This window comes from Primulina eburnea, chromosome 3 (assembly GCF_022965805.1).
Source record: "Primulina eburnea isolate SZY01 chromosome 3, ASM2296580v1, whole genome shotgun sequence".
In the NCBI taxonomy this organism is placed as follows: domain Eukaryota; kingdom Viridiplantae; phylum Streptophyta; class Magnoliopsida; order Lamiales; family Gesneriaceae; genus Primulina; species Primulina eburnea.
The window spans coordinates 23322228-23345977 of NC_133103.1; the positions used below are offsets into that span (position 1 = coordinate 23322228).

General features: G+C 36.7%; 1 protein-coding gene and 1 long non-coding RNA gene across 2 annotated transcripts; one reads left to right on the forward strand and one right to left on the reverse strand.

The window, feature by feature from the left end:
- The first annotated feature begins 4199 nt into the window (after window positions 1-4199).
- LOC140827376 (poly(ADP-ribose) glycohydrolase 1-like) lies at window positions 4200-23387 on the forward strand. Its single transcript, XM_073190039.1, has 5 exons — window positions 4200-4524; window positions 5277-5459; window positions 6741-6844; window positions 21788-21992; window positions 22228-23387. Exons 1-5 carry the CDS (start codon window positions 4270-4272, stop codon window positions 23176-23178), a joined length of 1698 nt encoding a protein of 565 aa, XP_073046140.1. The 5' UTR covers window positions 4200-4269; the 3' UTR covers window positions 23179-23387.
- On the reverse strand, window positions 8655-10574 carry LOC140827377 (uncharacterized). The gene is made up of 2 exons (XR_012116969.1): window positions 9299-10574; window positions 8655-9190 (listed from the first exon to the last, which is right to left on the reverse strand). It is a non-coding gene; the product is annotated as an uncharacterized lncRNA (long non-coding RNA).
- Window positions 23388-23750: the final 363 nt, after the last annotated feature.

The following is a 23750-nucleotide window of genomic DNA, read 5'->3' on the forward strand; positions in this document are numbered from 1 at the left end:
AATCCCAAGCTAAATAAATTCTTAGAACATTCTATAATTTCCCATGACATAACTCTGTAAAACATCATATTAAACCATGGTATAAAACCTCAAATCAAACCTTAAATAATAAAAGAATATAACTAAAATCTGAAGGTACACGGACCCCGTCCCTAGGTCCGTATCATGGTCCGTGTCCGTGCGCTTAAAAATTGTTGTGATGAAATAAGAAGGCACGGACACCGTGCCTACCTCCATGTCCGGGTCCGTGTCCGCTTTGTTCGACGAATTATTTTATGAAAATTTTGCGACATGTCTATTCTCCCAATTAACACATAAGGCATCAAGATTCATCACTATGAGACCATTCTAGGACACCATAACAATGAACTAAACTTTTATAATCACCCTACAATTCATACGACCCAAAATATTGTCATTTATATTAAAGTTTATTTCTTACGACATCTTAATAATTCAAGGTCTTAACGACATGAATCAAAAACTCAAAAATACTCTAAACATCATTACTAACTTTCTTATATGCAGCAACGATCACCCGTCGATCCCCAACAAAGCCTGAAACATAAAAACTTCAAGAACATATTAAAATTCATAACTTCCTTGAAACACGATTTGAACAGTCATACTAAAAACACCATAACTCACTCGTTTTTAATCCAAATAACTCCAATTTTATATCAAATCGAACGTATCAAAAAGATATACGTATTTGTAGTTAAAAGTTTTCTCAAAATATGTACCGAAAAATCTCAGTTTTCGAAAGAACAGCGAAACATGAGTTTTCGGATCTAAAAATAGCAGTCATACTAAAAACACCATAACTCACTCGTTTTTAATCCAAATAACTAGAATTTTATATCAAATCGAACGTATCGAAAAGATCTACGTTTTTTAGTTTTCTCAAAATATGTACCGAAAATCGCAGTATTTTACAGAACAACAAAAACGTGAATTTGGTGATCCAAAATTGTTTCAAACTTGATCTAGACGTGATTGCTCAAACTTCTACGCATCGCACATATAATTTTTGCATAAATAACAACACAACGCATAATATGACAAGATCGATGCATCAAGAACAGAATATACGTGCCTTTTGATATTTAAAAATACCGTAACGACGATACCGAAGCGGAGACGGAGCGAGAGACTATCCGGGATGAATTTGGCTCGATTTTCTTTAAATAACCTCAATGAAATGATGCTGGAAAAATTTTCAGAAAACTTACGCTTGATGAAGGGAAAGGGAAAGAGAGAATAATGGAGACAATCATTTGAGGTAGAAGAATTTTAAAATCTTTTCTCTTCCTTTAGTCAAAAAGCTTGAAAGAAAAATGTGTTCGGATGTGTGTGTATGCTTCATGTGTGTTTGTGTGTATAAAAATAGTTACGTATTATATGTGTGTGGTGTGTGTTAATTAGGAAGTGTAAAGTATAAAAGTGTATAGGTGTGTGGTACCTATTTGTCAAAAAGAAATAAAAGAAACGTGTGGGTATGTATGAATAAGCTAGTAGGACAATTGACTAATTAATATTACAAAAATATATCTAACAATTATTTGACATGCTAATAAAAATACTAATTAAATTGCTACTAAAATACTGGATTACATGTAAATCAAATAAATAGGAAATAAATTGCTTAATAGCATCATTATGGTGCTAATTAAAATGTTAACTAAATTAACAATTTAATTAAAATATTAATTAAAATACCATATAAAATATTATTTAGAATATTAATAAATTGCTAACTCATTATGATTTTTTTTATAAAATCTTCTAATTTGAAAATAAAATGTTCCAATACTAATTCTTTAAAAGTTTCAAAATCCTAACATCACTAAATACATGAACTAAATCATTAAATTACTAAAACTAAATAATTCATTTAAAATACCCCATCCTTAACTTAAAATAAAATACCGCATTAAAATTTACTAAAAATCGTCCCGGTCTCCTTTCCTCGATCTCGCCTCGAATAATCGTCTGAAGCATAAAACTCAATAAAACATTTTAACGTGTATCAATTAAACATTACTATTAAAATAATGCAAATTCTTAAATCATGAATTAAAACACAATTTAATGAAATAAACATGCATTAAAATCATTTAATAAAATACATAAAGAATTTAATAACTTACACGCACGTGGTCATATGATTAAAAATTTTCGAGACATGACAGATGGCTTAATAAATCGTTGCGAAAATTAGCGACGGTTTTTCATAAAGTTCATTAGCGACGGTTTGGCATGATTTTCGTAGCTAATTTTTTCAGTAAAATAAAAAAAATAAATTTAATAATTTAATAAATATAAAAAAGACTTACAATCTTACTATGCTAACAATATTCCTGATCTTAACTAATACTTAAAAAAGTTACTAAAAATTAAAGAGAAAAAATTTACTCTAAATCGAAACTAAAATCGTGTAAAAGAGAAAAATTTTAAATGTTGTGAAGTGGTGTGGAGAAAAATGGACCGAAAACACTGATATTTATAGACAATTTGCGACGGTTTTTTGTGTAACCGTCGCTAATATTTATCAAACCGTAGCTAATTAAAAATTTGTGACGGTTTTATAGGGACGGTTATGCATAACTGTCGCTATATTTAACGACGTTTTTTCTACAATCGTCGCTAATTTAAAATTTGTGCGGCTTTGCTTAAAACCGTCGCTAAAGTTAGTTAGCGATGGTTATATATCTGTCGTAATTTTTGAATTAACGACGGTTATACAAAAACCGTCGCTAATAATTTTAGAAAAAAAAAAAATCGAAGACAATGGTTTTTGTAAAACTGTTGTATTCTACCATATAAAACAATAAGAAAAGACAACGTTTTACAAAAACCGTTGTCGTATAACTAAAAGAACTAGCTGAAAGACTACGGTTTAAACAAACCATTGTCTTTGACCTTTTACAAAACACTTATAGACAAAGGTTTTTAAAAACCATTGTCGTAACTCAAGAAAACACGCTCGTAGACAATGGTTTTTAAAAACCCGTTGTTGTAGATATATCAAAGACAACGGTTTTGAAGAGACTGTTGTCTATGAGCGGATTTTTTCAGGCTACGACAGCGGTTTTTGTTGAAACCGTTGTTAAAAGTAAAAAGACAACGTTTTTAATAAAAAACAGTTGTCTTTGATGTGTTGTTGAATATGTATTTTTGTGTACTGATAACACTCGAATATACAACTGGTAGCGAGGGTACGACATTGGACGACGAAGAACACAAGCATTTTCCTTCCTTGATATTTTCGAAAATTAGTGGTGTGTGTGTGTAAGGTGTTTTCGGCTGGTATGGAAGTGATTTGTGAGGTTTAAAAGATCTAAGGAGCATATTTATAATTTAATAATTTAATTAACCAGCTAATGAGCTTTGGTTTTAGGTCTTATAAGCTTAAGAGCAATTGAGCTTTATTTAAATAATTAAATTTTTCTCAATAACCCTTATTTAATTAAAAATAATTTATAACTATTCATAACTTGCCGGAAATTTTTCTCAATAACCTTTATTTAATTAAAACCCTTATTTTTTTTCTTTATTTTTCTTAACAATTTTATAAATATTCATAGCTTACCGAAAATAATTCAAATATGAGAAATGCAATTATAGTTGTTAATAAAATATTTAGGTATGATATGTACATCTAATTTCTGCATTGGATACGAAGGTGTGGATGAAGATAAATATTAATATAATAAATGAAGATAATGATGATATTAAATCTCATCCAAGCTCGCCCAATTGTCATCGCTTCTCAACTTTAATTTAAATTTTAGGTGTTTTCTTTTAAAATGTCATTAACAGAGGAGATGTGTAAAAAAATTAAATAATATAAATTGTTGGGGGGGGATTTTGATCGAGTACTTTTGTAAGGATTTGGAGCTAAAGGAAAATTATAATACTAGAGACCTAAATATATATGTTTGGATGGAGAAAATGTTTTCTATGAGATTGATTTTTTGGATTTATTTTGTGAAATTAATTAATTTGATTTATATTTTGAGTAAAAATTAAATATTTTGACAAAAAGTAAATATTTTTTTTTTAAATATGAGCGAAATAAAAAATTTGTTTAATAAAATTGAGATACGACAATGTCTCATAAATTTTTGTGCCGAATAGGTTAAAAATGGGGATGACGATGTAACGACACATTGCTGTTAAATTATTTATTCTTGCTTTTGCTTAAACTAACCCTTATTGATTTCAATTTTTCCGATAGAGTCGTCACGAAGCGGAAAGAGAGAGGAAATGTGCGACGCAACGAAGTGTTGCGAGGATCCCGTTAATTCGATTCTTCCATTCTTACCACTATGCCGCCGTTCCTCCGCCCTCTTCTGGCCGCCGGTGGTGGTGGAATTCCTCAAGTCCCTTTCCAAAGGCCCCCTGCATAGCAAAGTCAGTACTGGTCAACTCCTAGCCCTCGCTATCTATGAGCTCCGCAATTCTCTTCATTTTCCTCCAAATTATTCCCTCCGGCTCGGTTTCGCCCTTTTTTTCGACGATGTGAGCAGTTTGTCTTTTTCTTTTTCTAACTTTTAGCTGTTTTGACTGATGAAATTGAACTTTTATGATTATGTTTCGAATTTTTGGGCTCTCATTTTCTCGTTACTTTTTTTGTTGTTGTTGTGTGTCATGTTTTGAAATTTCTAATTTTGGGTGACGTTAAATACTCTTTGAATTTATAGGCATGACGATAGATTTCACAATTCTACCCATCCGTAGCTCGAATAGCCCTACACCAACCTAGTTTTGGATTTTATTCGGACGGTGATCTTATCCTCATATTGCAAACATATCAATCCCTGAATTGCATGGCGAGAATAACGTTATTACAAGAAAATTCGCTTCATATGCAATCGCAACAGGCAACAATTTCTAAGATTTAATTGTTGTACATTCGGTATTCCACACTTTCCTGCAATTTTTTTTTATTGATTTTCAGTTTATGGTAATCGAGATGAATTTGAATATTTTTTTGTTGCATTTTTCTTCTCCTATGTTTCAATTTCTTGCCCAAAGTTGTTAGCCGCCCACGATGATCTTAATCAACCCGATTTTCCTTTAGATATTTCCGAAATATCTTTTATCATAGAGTACAACTATCAGAGTGATAGCATGCCGCATGTTTCTTTGGCTGTATGTAGAGCAGTGAAGGAAACTGAGTAGTGTTCTTTTTATACATTCATTATTTATTTGGTTTGTTGGAATAATTTTATCTTTGATTTTTTTCAATATTAATGGATGTTCAAACTTAGTTGCTGAGTAAGGATGATGCTGAGAAGTGGTTTGGAGAAGTGCTGCCACGGTTGGGAGATTTACTACTGAGGTTACCTGATTTACTGGAGATTCACTATCAGAATGCAGGCATTTACAATGGAGTAGAAACTGGTCTTAGATTACTGGAATCACAAGAGTCGGGCATTGTGTTTCTTAGTCAGGTAAGTTTGTGCACCTTTGACTACTTGTTAGGTTGGTCAACACTAGCACAGTGGCTAACTTAGCTACACATTTTTGTCCCCCTTTAGGTAATGCTATAATAATGTAATTATTTTTCGTTGTTGGAATTATTTTTGCCACATTTTGCATGCTTATAACAAAACATATTACACAAAAATTTAGTCTATCCATATATTATTCTTAAAATGATCTCAGCGGTCAGCTTGACTGTAACACAGCTTCTTTTTCTGCCATAAAATTTTTCTTTGATTTTATAATACATTATAGTGGTGGTGTAGCATTTTTAGTGCTGCTACTCCCTGTTCTGAAAGTCTGGATAGGTGTTCAATATTTAAATATTTTTATTGGGCAAGGGATTTGAAAATGGGTGATATATATCGCCTGATAGTCACTCTCAAGGCTCGGCACTTTTATTATTGTCCATTGGGTGAACATTGATTTTGCAAAGTCACTGTTTTGCAGGTTGGACGTTATGTGATAGGATTTTATTTACCAACGAACAAGAACACACAAATTTAAGAACAAGAAAATAAGGATTCTAAGGAAATGAAAGATATACTGATATGCTGAAATAATTAAAAATCTCAGACGCAAAGTCCTGTAACAACTTTCCCCAGCCGATACTAATAACCATAATGAAAAATCTGCTGAATGAATTAACCAACTCCTCACTCCCTCTCTATATTCCCCTTCCCTCACGCACTACCACCCTTCTTTCTTCTAGAATATAGTGGGCTTTTCGTCATTCTTTTGGCCCAATTTGCTCTCATTCCTATCATGATCTGGCTTATGGGGATGTTATGTATATCTGGGAAGAACATTTGATCTCCAGTCAGATATGTTTTGGGCTGAAACGGTAAGATATTAGTCCTTAGACAAATTCTGCAGACTAGTTCATTGAATCTCCTGCCATATTGATATTTTAAAAGAGCAGGAGGTACTTCCAATGTGAATTTACTAATCCCAGTACCTTTATTGAATATTGTTGGTGTGAAGACTTTCCTAATTATTTGATAGGTTGTAGTTTCAGATCCGACAGTAGAATTCAGTTGTCTGCATTAATATTTTAGCGAAGATAAAAAGAGACTAAACGAAAAAAGAGAAATTTTTTATGTTATATTTGGTTTTATTATATCTTTTTTTTATAGATGAAAACTTACTTTTCTGCTTCAATAATGAAGTGAATATACAGTTTTTGTTTAATATACTCTGACTGCATCTCTCTATAATTTTCTGAGTTCGAGAATTTATGCTTTCTCCAGGAGCTAGTTGCCGCCTTGCTGGTTTGTGCTCTTTTTGGTTTGTTTCCAACAACTAATAGAGGTGCCAAACATCTTCCAGCAATCAACTTTGATGATTTATTTGTGTATGTTTCCATCGGCTGATTATTCTCGAATCTTTTGTCCTTTTTGGTAGTTGCATGATGCTGCTCTGCTTACCAATTTGAGAAATTAGTAAATTTTAACTGGAATGCAGTCCATCCACATGTAGTTTCCCTATTTCATTACCAATATGGCCCTAATTGAGATAGACCAAATCTTATTCAGTTATGTTGTTATTTTCTTTATCAGTTTTCGCTATTACTTCATTATTAGTTTTTGTTGTTGCTGCACTGCTATTGATGTTTTATGTTCTTATAAGAGTGTGACCAACTAGCAGTATGTTAATCTGTCAATCTCATTCTAACCTTTTATGTGGCCAACGCCCTGGCCATTATGTTTGTCTTAATGTACTTGGGGCAGTTTGGGTGTTGCAGGCGACGTGTTCATGTCATGGCTGTAAAGGCCCGTATTTCGTATTCATAAATTTGCAGAATTATTAAAAATTTTCTAAATAAATAATTAACTTGCCACAATTATAAAATAAACATGTAATTAAAATTTAACTTTAAAATAACAGCGGAAGTAAATATTGTTTTGAAACAACAATTTTAAAAATAATCCAACGTATTAAAAACTGAGTTTAACATAAAAAGTGCATAACTAAAACATGAGGTCCTCGGGTTTACTACTGCTGTCCCAAGATCGCTCACTGGTCTCCGCCCGTGGTCTCGGCCTCATCAATACCTACAACAATCAAGTCTAGTGAGTCTAAAGACTCAACATGTATATATCGTGAATAACAAATAAATATATCGTAAAATCGCGTGCAACTTAAAAATAAAGTATCGTAAGGCGTACGGTGAAAATCGTATCATGAATAATTATAACTACGTGCGTATCTGAAAATCATACGTAAAAGCTTTGCTCCATAGAGCTCTGTCATAACATGTCATAATTTTCTGTATAGATAATGTTTCTAAGCAAGTGGCCCATAACATGGCGTAAGCGCCTGATCAGACTAAACCACAGTATACTGGGCGGTAGAGATCAATCACAGCCCTTGGACTGGATGTCCGTACCCATACATAATCATAAACCGGTCGTAAGTCACTGGGCGGAGAGGTCCTCGGTTGCGCCTACCGACTTCCAAACCCATAAGCATAAGGTGACCATAAGACATATAGCATATATCTCAAAAATAAACATTTTATATTTTTATGCACGTAATATAATTATAATCTTATTTTTACCGGATGAGTTGGATCGCTCCCAGGCTCGCTGCGACATAATTCTAATATGTGACACATGCAAATAATTTTAACTTGACAAAACTTAACCACTAAACCAAAAACGAGACGATTAGGACCAACAACTTTATTTTTAATCATGGCTTCGTACCAACCATAGTTGTCAAAAGCGCAAGGCGCAAAAAAGCGTTCAAGTGTCTTGGGGCTTCAAGCGCAAAGCACAAAGCGAAGCGCACGCTTTACGGAAAAAAGCGCAACAAACAAATTATTATCTAAAAAATCAAAATAAAATAAAAAGTCTTTGAAAATGTGATAGATGAAATATCAAATGTCATTATAATCGTCATCTTCATCTTTCAAATCTACGTCACACCACAATAAACAAAATATTATCAAAAAAATAAAACTCAAATAAAAAGTCTTTCAAAATGTGATAGAAGAAATATCAAATGTCATTTTAATCGTCGTCTTCATCTTCCAAATCTACGTCATCAGCCCCATCACTTGATTTGTATCCATCGGTATCTACTTCTTCTTCAGTTTCATCATCAATGTTGATCTCTTCTTCATCCACTTCATCAACAAGACTAGTTCGAGCTGAGATTGCTTTCTTTTTGCTGAAGTGGATGATGACGCTCCTTTTGAAGTAGATGTATTTCGAGATCGAAAGTCATATGCACTTTCACCAACCCCAACCGCTTGTGCTACATCACTCCAACGCAAATCATCATCTTCAAAGACCAAATCGTTATCATCATTCTCTTCATCACTATCATCCAACTTTCCCAACAACCATTCGTTACTATCATCTATTTCTAACAAAGAAATAGGATCAATCTTATCTCGCATGGCATATCTTCGCCTCAACGCTCTGTTGTATTTGATATATACCAAATCATTCAATCGTTGTTGAGACAACCTATTTCTTTTTTTATAATGTATCTGTCAAACAATTAGAAAGTAATAAGTCATGTTCATACTTCATAATATAAAATTTAATATGTAAAAAAAACTTCTAACTTACATGTTCAAATATACTCCAATTATGTTCACAACCTGATGAAGAGCATGTGAGGTGCAAAATCTTCATTGCAAATGTTTTCAATTCAGGTGTTGATGCACCATAAGAAGACCACCAATCAGCTTGAAAGTTGAAACACAAAAAAAATATAAGATTAAATTTCTTATCATTCAAAGATACTATAAGTAATGTTTGAGAAATAAATTTATATTGCACTAAATATTATTTACCTGGTGATTTTGAAGCTCTTTGTCTAATAGCCATGGGTAAGCCAAAAAGTCCTTCTGCTTTTTTGTATTTATCCAATTGATTTGTAATCTTATCTTGTAAATCTTCACCTCGCACCAATCTAGCTATGCATTTGTACAGACCCTCCAACACTTCATCATTTTCTATGTCACGATTTGAGTAAAAAAACTCAGGATTTAAGAAATATCCAGCCGCATGCAAAGGATGATGGAGTTGAACGTTCCATCTCTTGTCGATGATCTCAAAAATACCACGATATTTCTCTTCATTATTATTAAATGATTCAGCGATAGCTTCTTTGGCTCTGTCCATTGCCTCATAGATGTAACCCATTGGAGACCTTTTTTCACCATCTACTAGCCGCAATACTTTCAGCAATGGGCCGCCAACTTTTAATGCAAAAACTGTAGTTTCCAAAAAGAAGGCATCAATATCACTTCTGCAACACGTTTTCCAGCTGCCTCTCTAGAATATCGACTTTTTGACCACTTTTCAGATGTAAATATCTTTCTCAGATTTGCTTGTTGAACTTGAAACCGCTTTAAAGTCAAAAAAACGGTTGCGAAACGAGTCTTTGCAGTTCTTACCATGTCTCTCTGTCCACTAAACTCCCTCGTCATGCTCAACAATTGTGGTCTATTGTAATATAACCACTCACCATCAATGCCCGTGCATGCAATTTTTTGAGGTTAGGAATTTTGAATATTTTCTCAAGCATCAAATCTAAACCATGAGCTGCACATGGAGTCCAATACAAGTGTGGAAAATTGTTTTCCAAAAGACGACCTGAAAAAATGAAGTAAATTTACTTTAAAAATTGAAAAATCAGAATTTTTAATTCAATTTGCAATTTAAAATATTACCTGCTCTAACATTGCAGCTGGCATTATCTGTTACAACCTTAACCACATTCTGCTCTCCAATTCGATTCACAAATTTAGAAAGTAACTCATACATCTTATCAGCAGTGTGAGAATAACTTGAAGCATCCACTTATTCAACAAATATGCTTCCTTTAGGACCATTTACCAAAAAATTTATAAGAGTTCTACTTTTTTTATCCGTCCACCCATCTGCCATGATTGTACAACCATACCTAGCATGATCTTCTTAGTGGGATTTGAGAAGCAGGTTCGTATTTGCCAACTCCTTCTTCAAATACTTAACTCTTACTTCATGATATGATGGAGGTTTCATTCCCACTCCAAAAACCCCAATAGCATCAATACAGGGTTGCAAAGAATCATAGTTAACAGCATTAAGAATTCACAGCCCCCTACCGAGAGCCTCACTTGCTATGTAGTGTGCTGTAATGAATTATTTTACTGTCTTGTCTCGCTCCAAGGGCCATATTATCGACCACGGCTTGATCTAGAGATGATAAAGTGTGGTATGAACCATGGTTATGGGCTGGGAGCCAACCATCATCCATACAACACACCAAAACCGAAGTGTACTCACACAGCAAAAGAAGATAGCCGAATTGAACTTGTATTGTTTTGGTAAAATTTTTATGGATCTGTGAACCCAGCTTTAAAAAAAATGATTTGATCACATCCTAGACATGTTAAGGAAGGATTCTAACCATGGCTACGGTCCTAGGACAGCCAAGGTTCGAACTCCCCACTTAAACAACTCAATGACAGCAACCAAGGTTCATTTCTGCACATAAGAAGAACTTGCTGTCATTTCTTTGTTCTTGGGTGTATGGAAACAAACAAATCAAAACGACAATACGACGCGACGGAACGGAGTTGTTTTCTCTTCTTTGATTCAGCTGCTGATCTCGATTTTTAAGCTGCTGTTTACTCTGATATTTTCGAATGGTGAGAGTGTGGGTTTGCTAGACACTGAATAGGAGTGTTATAAGAGGTGTTAAATGGATATTGAATTGCATTTAGTTGAGAGTTACAAGTGCAGAATTTGAATGGAGTTTGAATTGCTCTCCATCCCCTTGCTGCCGTTGTTTTTCACGATTTTTCTCAGCTGCTTCTTTCTGATTTTTCGAGTATCTGAATGTAGGACATGTGGGTGAGGAAGAGGAATGTTATAGGTGGTGTTAAAGGGTCATGATATACATTAAAATGGGAGTTACAAGTGAAGGAGTGGATTAGTTTTTTTTTTTTGATAGAAAAAAAGGAGTGGATTAGTTTTGAATTATTCTTCTTCTCCTTCTAGCTGCCGTTGGGTTTTCTTCTTATTCCTACTGTAATTGCACGTTACTTTGGTTAGATAATGGTTTGAGGAAAATGATGTGGATTATGGTATTTGAATTTACTACTACTTAGGGAATAAAAAAAATGGGGAAATGAATACACCATGAAGTGCAATTAGAGATGGTTTGAATTGAGGATTACCAAACCTTTGAAATATTTTAGAATGTTGGACCAAAAGTATTACTAATTTGCATAATACATTTTTATTTAATCTTGCATTTTAATTGTTTAAGATTTTAAACCTCCCTTATATATATTTTAATGCATTAACAAATTTGTTTAGTTTAGAATCTTGCTTAGAATATTGTATACCATACGTGACTTCAAATTTAAATATTTAAATGCTATGTTTGATTTCTTGAATATTTTATACCTAGATTTATTCATCCTCATTTGTTTACCCCTTTTAATTTAAGCTTTAATTAAATATTGAACCTAATAGAATTTATTTACTAATTTGACTCCCATTAATTTAATAAATCCTAAAACATTCTTTTTCTTCAAATTAAATTATTTCTTGACTTAAATTAAATTTAGGAATATTTGTCTTATTATTAATCTTATCTCAAATCTCCAAACTCCGGTTCGGCCTCGCGTATTTATCCTGAAAAGATAATACTAAACATCTACCTTTAAAATAAATAATCATGATTTAAAACTTCATATTTAATTTAAATAATAGAAATTATGCATGGCTTATACATAATCTGATTTTCGGGTTCTACAACTCTTCCCCTCTTAAAAGAAATTTCGTCCCCGAAATTAAATCTTACCGAATAACTCGGGATATCGACTCTTCATCTCTGACTCATCTTCCCATGTAGCTTCCTCCTCCGAATGATTGAGCCACTTGACTTTCACTAGTTTGACCATTTTGTTCCGAAGCTTTTTCTCCTGTCTGTCCTAAAATTTGCACTGGTCTTTCCTCAGAAGACAAGTTCGGAGTGAGCTGCAACGGCTCAAAATTCAAGACATGCGATGGATTCGCCATATACTTCCTCAACATGGAGACGTGAAAGACGTTGTGCACTCCTGCCAGATTCGGCGGAAGAGCAACACGATAAGCTAATGTCCCAACTCTATCGAGGATCTCAAATGGTCCAATGAATCTCGGACTGAGCTTTCCTTTCTTTCCGAAACGCATGACACATTCCATCGGTGCAATCTTCACGAAAACATGGTGACCAACAACAAACTCTAAATCTCTCCTCCTCTGATCCGCATAACTCTTCTGTCTACTCTGAGCAGTCCTCATCCTATCATGAATCTTGACTACTACATCAGCAGCCTGCTGTACAATCTCCGGACCCAACTCTGATCTCTCCCTCACTTCATCCCAATGAATAGGAGATCTACACTTGCAACCGTACAGTGCTTCATATGGAGCCATACCTATAGACGACTGAAAACTGTTGTTATAGGTAAACTCCACTAACGGTAGCTTTGATTCCCAACTCCCGGAGAAATCAAGAACACATGCACGAAGAAGATCCTCCAGAATCTGGATAACTCTCTCGGACTAACCATCTGTCTGTGGGTGAAAAGTTGTGCTAAACAATAACTTCGTACCCATAGCTGAATGTAGACTCTTCCAAAATGAGGAAGTGAATCTAGGATCTCGGTCAGACACTATAGAAACGGGAATACCATGAAGTTTGACGATCTCCCGGATATATAACTCTGCATACTGGATCATAGAGAAAGTCGTCTTAATAGGCAATAAATGAGCTTACTTCGTAAGACGATCAACAATCACCCATATAGCATTCGACCCTCTGACTGACTTTGGCAAACCGACAACGAAGTCCATGGTGACATTCTCCCACTTCCACTCGGGAATAAGAAGAGGCTTGAGCAAACCTGCTGGTCTCTGATGTTCCGCTTTCACTAGCTGACACGTCAATCACTCGGATACAAATCGTCTGATATCCCTCTTCATTCCTGGCCACCAATATAATATCTGTAGGTCTTTGTACATCTTCGTACTCCCTGGATGTATAGAGTACGGCGACATATGGGCCTCGGATAAGATATCTGCTCGAATAGAATCGCTGCTAGGGACCCATATTCTGTCTCGATATCTCACAATACCGTCTCTAACTGTGTACAAAATACTGCCCTTGGCCTCATCTCTCTGTCTCCACTTTGCCAACTGCTCGTCTGCTAACTGTCCACTGCGAATACGGTCTAGGAGAGAAGACTGAATCGTCAAAGTAGACAGACGAGGAACTCTACCTCGAGGGTACGTCTCTAGATCAAACCTCTGCATCTCCAACTGAAGGGGTCTCGAACTCACCAAATGAGCCATCCCTGCTACCTTCCTGCTCAACGCTTCCGCAACTACATTAGCTTTGCCAGGATGATAGCTAATGTCACAGTCATAGTCTTTCACTGACTCCAACCAACGCCTCTGCCGCATATTCAACTCTTTCTGTGTAAAGAAGTATTTGAGACTTTTGTGGTCGGAGAAGATCTGACACTTCTCTCCGTACAAATAGTGTCTCCAAATCTTCAATGCAAATACTACGGCTGCCAACTCTAGATCATGGGTAGGATAATTCTTCTCATGAATCTTCAACTGACGAGAAGCATATGCTATCTCCTTCCCATGCTGCATCAATACTGCGCCTAACCCGAGTTTCGAAGCATCGGTATACAGAACAAAATCTCCGGGTCCTGAAGGCATGGCCAATACTGGCGCCGAAATAAGAGCGTGCTTCAATGTATCGAAGCTCTTCTGACATTCCTCGCTCCACACATACTTAACATTCTTCTTCGTCAATGATGTGAGTGGAACTGCGATGGAGGAGAATCCTCGAATAAACTTCCGATAGTATCCTGCTAGTCCAAGGAAACTACGGATCTCGGATGCATTTTGAGGCACAACCCAATCTCTGACTGCTGCAACTTTTGTCGGGTCTACCTCGATCCCACTGCTAGAAATGACGTGTCCTAAGAACGCCACTTTCTCTAACCAGAACTCGCATTTGCTGAACTTCGCGAATAGTTTGTGCTTTTGTAAGGTCTGCAGTACTGTGGTCAGATGTCTGCTGTGATCCTCTTGATTCTTTGAGTAGATGAGAATATCATCTATGAATACTATCACGAACCGATCAAGATACTGCTGGAATACGCGATTCATGATATCCATGAAGATCGCTGGCGCATTCGTCAAACCGAACGGCATCACAAGAAACTCGAAGTGGCCATAACGAGTCCTGAAAGCAGTCTTGGGAACGTCGGCATCTTTCACTCTCAGCTGATGATAACCAGAACGCAGATCAATCTTGGAGAATACCGAAGCTCCCTCCAATTGATCAAATAAATCCTCTATCCTCGGGAGTGGGTATTTGTTCTTCACTGTAACGTTGTTCAACTCCCGGTAATCAATGCAGAGTCTCATCGATCCATCCTTTTTCTTCACAAACAATACCGGTGCGCCCCATGGCGAAAAGCTCGGGCGAATGAACTCCTTGTCAAGAAGTTCCTGAATCTGTTTCTTGAGTTCTGCCATCTCCGTCGGTGCTAATCGGTACGGCGCTTTGGAGATCGGATTAGTACCGGGCATAAGCTCAATAGAGAATTCCACCTCTCTCACAGGTGGTAAACCAGAGACGTCGTCAGGAAAAACGTCCAGAAAATCCCGGACAATAAGAACGTCGGATGCTGACTGCTTGGGCTTCTCGCGAACAGATACAAGAGTAGCTAAAAATGCCCGGCACCCTCTATGAATGAGCTTCCTAGCCTGGACACAAGATATCATACGCTGTAAATTAAAATACCTGTCTGGCTCGAATAAGAATTGTTCCATCCCAGGCGGTCGGACTAGAACAGATCTCTGCTGGAAGTCAATTAAAACTCGGTTCCTCAGTAGCCAGTCCATCCCTAGAATGATATCAAATTCTGGCATCGGCAGAACGATCAGATCCGCATACACAAGATTACCATGGAGTTCAAGGTCTATATCTCGGATCACATTAGTAGCTGTCATCTCCTCTCCAGAAGGCAATGCTACTGAATATGCTATGTCTAGCCCAAATGATTTGATCTTGAGAGAATTTGCAAAAGTTTCTGAAATGAACGAATGGGTAGCCCCTGAATCTATCAAGGCTTTCGTAGCTGAACCGGCTATAAAGATTCTCCCTGAAAGATTGGAATATTATGCTAAACCCAATAGTTTTACAAGAACTATGCTTATAGACATGCAAAGGTCAAAGTTCTTCTAACCTAAATTCCCGTAAATAACACTGATTAGAGCATGCAATCCTATCATAAATTCTAAGTTCAAAATATTAACTCAAAGCATTAAACTTCAAATACAACTTAAGGATTTACGATACCTGTCATGAGCATCGTCTCCGGGTTAGTCTCCGCAGCATGGAGAGCAAAAACTCTGCCTTGGGTAGGCAGATTCTTCTGTGGGCAATTCTTCAATATGTGGTCAGTACTACCACATTTGTAACACTTTCCCGAACCATACATACAAGGCCCAGCGTGACGACGTGAGCACCTGGCACAGACTGGATACTCCACTGTCCTCGGGACGGCTCGTCCCTGCTGTTGCTGCTGCGGCCCTCTGTTCCTAGGTGGACCGTGGAAAGATCTCTTATTCTGATGCTGTGACTGAAGAGGACGGTGTGGTGCCTGAAATGGTCGTTTTCCAAGGCGATCGCACTCAATATCATTCTGGTCTTGCTCTGCCGCCAGCGCTCTGGAAACAGCAACATCATAGGTAGTAGGGCCAGCCACCCTAACATCACGGCGTAAGATCGGCCGCAGACCATTCAGAAAATGCCTCAACTTGGCTCCAGCATCGTTAGCAATTAGGGGCACAAAATGACATCCCCTCTCGAACTTACGGATGAACTTCGTAACAGTCAAGTCCCCCTGCCTTAGGGTCATGAACTCCGTAGTCAGCCTCGAACGCACCTCCTCAGTAAAATATTTAGAGTAGAATACCTCGGTGAAGTGCTCCCAGCTCAAAGTAGTCAAATCCAAAGCCACTGATGCTCCTTCCCACCATAGGCGAGCATCTCCTCCGAACAGGTACGTCGCACATCGAACCCTATCTCCATCTTCAAGCTCCATAAACTCAAAAATAACCTCAAGGGACTTAATCCATCCCTCGGACGTCCCTAAGAACTCCTTTGGTCGCATCTTCATAAACCGCTCATAGATAGCCTCCGGTCCCGGCTGTCTGGCTCCCACTGCATTGTTCCCCGCAAACTGTGCGAAGAACTAAGTCATCCCAGCTAGCATCTGGGCATTCATGTCTGGTGGAGGGGGTGGTGGTAAATCTCTCCCCTCGTTCTCCCCTTGTCTCTGATCCCCATCGCCCTCATGACGGCGCTCATCATCACCTCTCGGGCGTCCAACACGGCGTCTAGGAGGCATGCTGTTCCATAATTATAACTCATAATTCCACTATTTCTTTAAATTTAAATAAATAATGCATAATCGTAATCTTGACATAAAATCTTTCATGCAACCATGATGTAAAAATATTTTAAGCTTTAAAATAAATGTGTAATCGTAAAACTTACAGACCGAAGACGTGACTTCATGAGCTTCTCGAGAGCAGTAGTAGTACAATCTTTTACAAGATCATAGGCTCTGATACCAACTGTAAAGGCCCGTATTTCGTATTCATAAATTTGCGGAATTATTAAAAATTTTCTAAATAAATAATTAACTTGCCACAATTATAAAATAAACATGTAATTAAAATTTAACTTTAAAATAACAGCGGAAGTAAATATTGTTTTCAAACAACAATTTTAAAAATAATCCAACGTATTAAAAATTGAGTTTAACATAAAAGTGCATAACTAAAACATGAGGTCCTCGGGTTTACTACTGCTGTCCCAAGATCGCTCACTGGTCTCCGCCCGCGGTCTCGGCCTCATCAGTACCTACAACAATCAAGTCTAGTGAGTCTAAAGACCCAACATGTATATATCGTGAATAACAAATAAATATATCATAAAATCGCGTGCAACTTAAAAATAAAGTATCGTAAGGCGTACGGTGAAAATCGTATCATGAATAATTATAACTACGTGCATATCTGAAAATCATACGTAAAAGCTTTGCTCCATAGAGCTCTGTCATAACATGTCATAATTTTCTGTAGAGATAATGTTTCTAAGCAAGTGGCCCATAACATGGCGTAAGCGCCTGATCAGACTAAACCACAGTATACTGGGCGGTAGAGATCAATCACAGCCCTTGGACTGGATGCCCGTACCCATACATAATCATAAACCGATCGTAAGTCACCGGGCGGAGAGGTCCTCGGTTGCGCCTAACGACTTCCAAACCCATAAGCATAAGGTGGCCACAAGACATATAGCATATATCTCAAAAATAAACATTTTATATTTTTATGCACGTAATATAATTATAATCTTATTTTTACCGGATGAGTTGGATCGCTCCCAGGCTCGCTGCGACATAATTCTAATATGTGACACATGCAAATAATTTTAACTTGACAAAACTTAACCACTAAACCAAAAACGAGACGATTAGGACCAACAACTTTATTTTTAATCATGGCTTGGTACCAACCCGAACCAACTTTAAACCGACGTTTAACCATGATTAAAAATACCCCAAACATACTGAAAAACATGCATAAGAATTGCAAAACACGAAAATAGGTGAAAGAAATCCAAAAACATAAAACACTCTTTCGAGAGTCATTTTGGCACCTTTCACCGTAAATTCTCGTACGACCTCTAAACTCGACCAAATCACGAACGGCCAAAAACATGACCTTCCTAACTCATTGAGGTACTGTCCAGTTCAAGGCCATGGGCTAAAAGCCAACCTAGAACTCAAACAAGAACCAAACCAAAGCTGAAGGTTGCTGTCAAATTCCAGTAGCGGCAGCTTGCTTGTTTGTGGAGTAAACTCTGAAAATAATGACCATGGGCTTGAACCACCGCCCAAGGACTCTTACCGACATCCTAAGGCATGGCTTGGACCGTGGCTAAGGGCTAAAAGCCAACCACAAACCAAGCAAACAATTAGGACACTCACAGCCCCCTACCGAGAGCCTCACTTGCTATGTAGTGTGCTGTAATGAATTATTTTACTGTCTTGTCTCGCTCCAAGAGCCATTTTATCGACCACGGCTTGATCTAGACATGATAAAGTGTGGTATGAACCATGGTTATGGGCTGGGAGCCAACCATCATCCATACAACACACCAAAACCGAAGTGTACTCACACAGCAAAAGAAGATAGTCGAATTGAACTTGTATTGTTTTGGTAAAATTTTTATGGATCTGTGAACCCAGCTTTAAAAAAAATGATTTGATCACATCCTAGACATGTTAAGGAAGGATTCTAACCATGGCTACGGTCCTAGGACAGCCAAGGTTCGAACTCCCCACTTAAACAACTCAATGACATCAACCAAGGTTCATTTCTGCACATAAGAAGAACTTGCTGTCATTTCTTTGTTCTTGGGTGTATGGACCGAAACAATTGAGCCAAAAACACTCTAACACATTCTACTTAATGCCTAGAAGCAGCCATGGAAGCCTGGAACCGAACATCATCCTGTAACCAACAAAATCACAGTAGCCGTGAAGCACCATCAAAAAACGAAAAGCTGTACAGCTTTCTTTCAAATGTTTTGCTGTCAAATTGTGTTGTGTCACTTGATATATGAACATATACTGATTTAAAATATCTACTATGACTTGATTGAAGAGTAAAGGAGTAATATATACATGCCTGGAATTTGTTTTGACAAAAACAAATCAAAACGACAATACAACGCGACGGAACGGAGTTGTTTTCTCTTCTTTGATTCAGCTGCTGATCTCGATTTTTAAGCTGCTGTTTACTCTGATATTTTCGAATGGTGAGAGTGTGGGTTTGCTAGACACTGAATAGGAGTGTTATAAGAGGTGTTAAATGGATATTGAATTGCATTTAGTTGAGAGTTACAAGTGCAGAATTTGAATGGAGTTTGAATTGCTCTCCATCCCCTTGCTGCCGTTGTTTTTCACGATTTTTCTCAGCTGCTTCTTTCTGATTTTTCGAGTATCTGAATGTAGGACATGTGGGTGAGGAAGACGAATGTTATAGGTGGTGTTAAAGGGTCATGATATACATTAAAATGGGAGTTACAAGTGAAGGAGTGGATTAGTTTTGAATTATTCTTCTTCTCCTTCTAGCTGCCGTTGGGTTTTCTTCTTATTCCTACTGTAATTGCACGTTACTTTGGTTAGATAATGGTTTGAGGAAAATGATGTGGATTATGGTATTTGAATTTACTACTACTTAGGGAATAAAAAAAATGGGGAAATGAATACACCATGAAGTGCAATTAGAGATGGTTTGAATTGAGGGTTACCAAACCTTTGAAATATTTTAGAATGTTGGACCAAAAGTATTACTAATTTGCATAATACATTTTTATTTAATCTTGCATTTTAATTGTTTAAGATTTTAAACCTCCTTTATATATATTTTAATGCATTAACAAATTTGTTTAGTTTAGAATCTTGCTTAGAATATTGTATACCATACGTGACTTCAAATTTAAATATTTAAATGCTATGTTTGATTTCTTGAATATTTTATACCTAGATTTATTCATCCTCATTTGTTTACCCCTTTTAATTTAAGTTTTAATTAAATATTGAACCTAATAGAATTTATTTACTAATTTGACTCCCATTAATTTAATAAATCCTAAAACATTCTTTTTCTTCAAATTAAATTATTTCTTGACTTAAATTAAATTTAGGAATATTTGTCTTATTATTAATCTTATCTCAAATTTCCAAACTCCGGTTCGGCCTCGCGTATTTATCCTGAAAAGATAATACTAAACATCTACCTTTAAAATAAATAATCATGATTTAAAACTTCATATTTAATTTAAATAATAGAAATTATGCATGGCTTATACAGAATCTGATTTTCGGGTTCTACAATGGCAGAATCTGGTTTGACTTGAGAATGAATGTTTAGCGGGTCCTATCCGCGTGGTGTGAAAGTCGGGCGCCGAGTGTAGGGCCTCGTGTGGTCTCGTCCATTAGCTGTATTTGTGCATGATATTGTGGGCTGGCTGCGAGAATGAGCCTCCCATATGCATTTGTCCCGAGTTCATTTATCGCTTGGTTGGGCTAATGACATTCAAGCAACATTCTTAACATATGATATGTCTATTTTTTCTTCATTATCCGAGTTAACACATGCTTAACAAGCTGATTATGAGTGAAATCTCGGGGTATGATATATTGAGCACGCTTCCAAACCAAAGTTTATATGATGGAAAGGGAAAGAGTACAAAAAAGTGAATGATTTACAGAAACTCAAAATTAGCATGGTAACAATGATATTCAGGGACATCATATAGATGTTGCTCCTGTACTGTCTCAAAATAAAACTATTTTTGCTGAGCACCTCACCTGTGCTTGTGAGCCGAAATTTACTAGATGCTCACTTGCTCGCTCACCCATGCTCCCCCGGATGAAAAGCTAGAATAAGTAAATTAATATCGTCAATGGAGAACTTCTGAATATCTTATTACATGGTACTCCTTGTGATGTGTCCCACATCGGTTAGCAAGAGTTGTCTTGGGCAAAATATATATGAATTCACAATCCTCCTCTCATGAGCTAGCTTTTGAGGTGGAGTTAGGTGGATTCATATCATATGGTATCAGAGCCATATTCTTGACTGGTCGTGTGGGTGCATGTTCCTGGAAGTGCCCTGGAGTGCGGGTTAACGAAAGAGTTGGCACGAGGACGTACAGTCTAAAGGGGTCGGGAGTGTCTGGAAGTGCCCTGGAGTACGGGTTAACGAAGGAGTTGGCACGAAGACGTACAGTCTAAAGGGGTTGGGAATGCCTGGAAGTGCCCTGGAGTGCGGGTTAACGAAGGAGTTGGCACGAGGACGTGCAGTCTAAAGAGGTCGAGAATGATGTGTCCCACATCGGTTAGCAAGAGTTGTCTTGGGCAAAATATATATGAATTCACAATCTTCCTTTCATGAGCTAGCTTTTGAGGTGGAGTTAGGTGGATTCATATCACCTTGTCTGTAAATATTTTTGGTGATACTCCTTTTGCTGTTTTCCTTGAACTGTTTGTAGTATGACTGGAAGAAATTGTATCCATTAGAATGAAAGTGCATTTTGTGCCTAACTATGAAGTTTGCACTTTGGTTGTCTCATCTTTTTTTTTTTCCAGGACATGAGAACTTGTTTATGTATTATTTTGTTTTTGCAGGTGTATATATGAGTGCTATCATGTGTCGCTGGAAAACAAGATAAAGTGCATTATTCACTATTTTGAGAGGATATGCATGCATATGCCTACAGGAAATGTGTCATTTGAGCGAAAAGTTCTTGCTTTGAAAAACAGCCGTTCCGGCATTGTCTATCCAAAGACTAATTTTTGGAGCCAGTCAGTTGTTTCCCTCAGCCAGTTGGAGGTAATGAATGAGCAGTCAAAAAGTGATGATGTGACTGAGAGTTTGTTTGTCATTTGAATTGATTTGGAACAATAAGGTCTTGTCAGCGATCATTTTGTTTTAGGCTGAATGTTAAACTTTTCTTGAACCCTCACAATTTGTTTCTTCTTTATTCGGTATACCGTGCTATAAAGTTTGATTTGCAAACTGTTAATTTCTCATTGACTCGTTTTATTTGGGTTTCTTTCTTTTATAGGTTCATAAATCTGGTTTAATTGAAGATCAATCTACTGAAGCTCTCGAAGTAGATTTCGCAAATAAATACATTGGAGGTGGTGCTCTTGGCAGGGGGTGTGTCCAAGAAGAGATTCGCTTCATGATCAATCCAGAATTGATTGTCAGCATGCTTTTCATGTCCTCAATGGCTGATAATGAAGCCATAGAGATTATTGGTGCAGAACGATTCTCAAACTACTCTGGCTATGCTGCTTCTTTCCGTTTCACCGGTGACTTTGTAGACAAAAAGGGTGTTGATTCACTTGGAAGACGCAAAACTAGGGTAATTGCATTAGATGCATTATGCAGCCCTGGGAAAAGACAATACCAAGTCGAATACCTCCTCCGTGAAACTAACAAGGCATTCTGCGGCTTTGTCGACCAAACTAAATATAAGCTGTATCAAAAGCTATCCGATGAAATTGAAGTGCAAGGAGAGGAACCCCATCAAAACATCAGAAATCTTTTTCATAAGTCGAAGAATCTTCAATCAGCTTCTTGCCAACCTGGGAAACAAGATTTGAGTGCTGAGCCACCAAATGACAATGAAAAGAAAGGGCGTCAGTGGCCCAACCTTGAAGAAACGATTGGTATTGTGACCGGGAACTGGGGTTGCGGTGCTTTTGGAGGTGATCCTGAAGTGAAAGTTGCTATTCAGTGGTTAGCTGCTTCGCAAGCACTAAGACCTTTCATGTTATACTACACGTTTGGCCTGAAAGAATTGCAGAAGCTGGAAATGGTTGTAAAATGGATCATCTCTCACGAATGGACTGTTGGTGACCTTTGGAATATCTTAATGGATTATTCATTTCAGAGATTGAAAGGAAATACTCAGGTTGGCTTCTTCAATTGGCTTCTTCCTTCATTATACAGTAATGATGATGATGATGATGATGATGATGATGATGATCCCATGATGTTGGACGAGTGATAATACTACGTAAAATGTTGTGATATTTCGATTCAAGTTTCTATTAGAAGTTTTATATGGATTTGCGTAGTAGTTGTGTTGTAGGGATTTTCTTGGCACTCAAATGGATTTTTGAATTTTCCATCAGAAATTGTTTGTAAATATCAATTTAGTGTAATGAAACTTATAGAACTAGTGTACTGCAAAACAATGCAATTAGAATTCTCTTTAATTTGGATCTCATATCCCTGTCCACTCAATCATTTAGTCAAACTTAACACGTATCGTTTCCTTCAGTTTACATTTTACGGGGAATGATATATTTGGGTGATTTTCATCTGATCATCTCATGTTCCCACATTATTAGATTAGGTAGTCCATTAACATGAATTTGGAATATTGATTTGAGGTTATTGGATTTAAAACATTAAGATTTTCGTTTAGATTATAGATTTCAAATGTATTTGTGTAGATTTAAAGAAGTAAGATCATATAAATCTACTTCTTGAATGTTTATCCAATGTTTCATGTTAATTATAATGAATTTCAAGTTCACACAATAGTAAAAATATTGAAATTCATTTTATTTTTTT

Coding starts and splice junctions, on each gene's coding strand:
- LOC140827376 (XM_073190039.1), top strand. CDS start 4,270: ATGTGCGACGCAACGAAGTGTTGCGAGGATCCCGTTAATTCGATTCTT. Junction 6,845..21,787: donor AACTTTGATGATTTATTTGT/GTATGTTTCCAT, acceptor TTGTTTTTGCAG/GTGTATATATGAGTGCTATC. Junction 21,993..22,227: donor TTTCCCTCAGCCAGTTGGAG/GTAATGAATGAG, acceptor TTTCTTTTATAG/GTTCATAAATCTGGTTTAAT.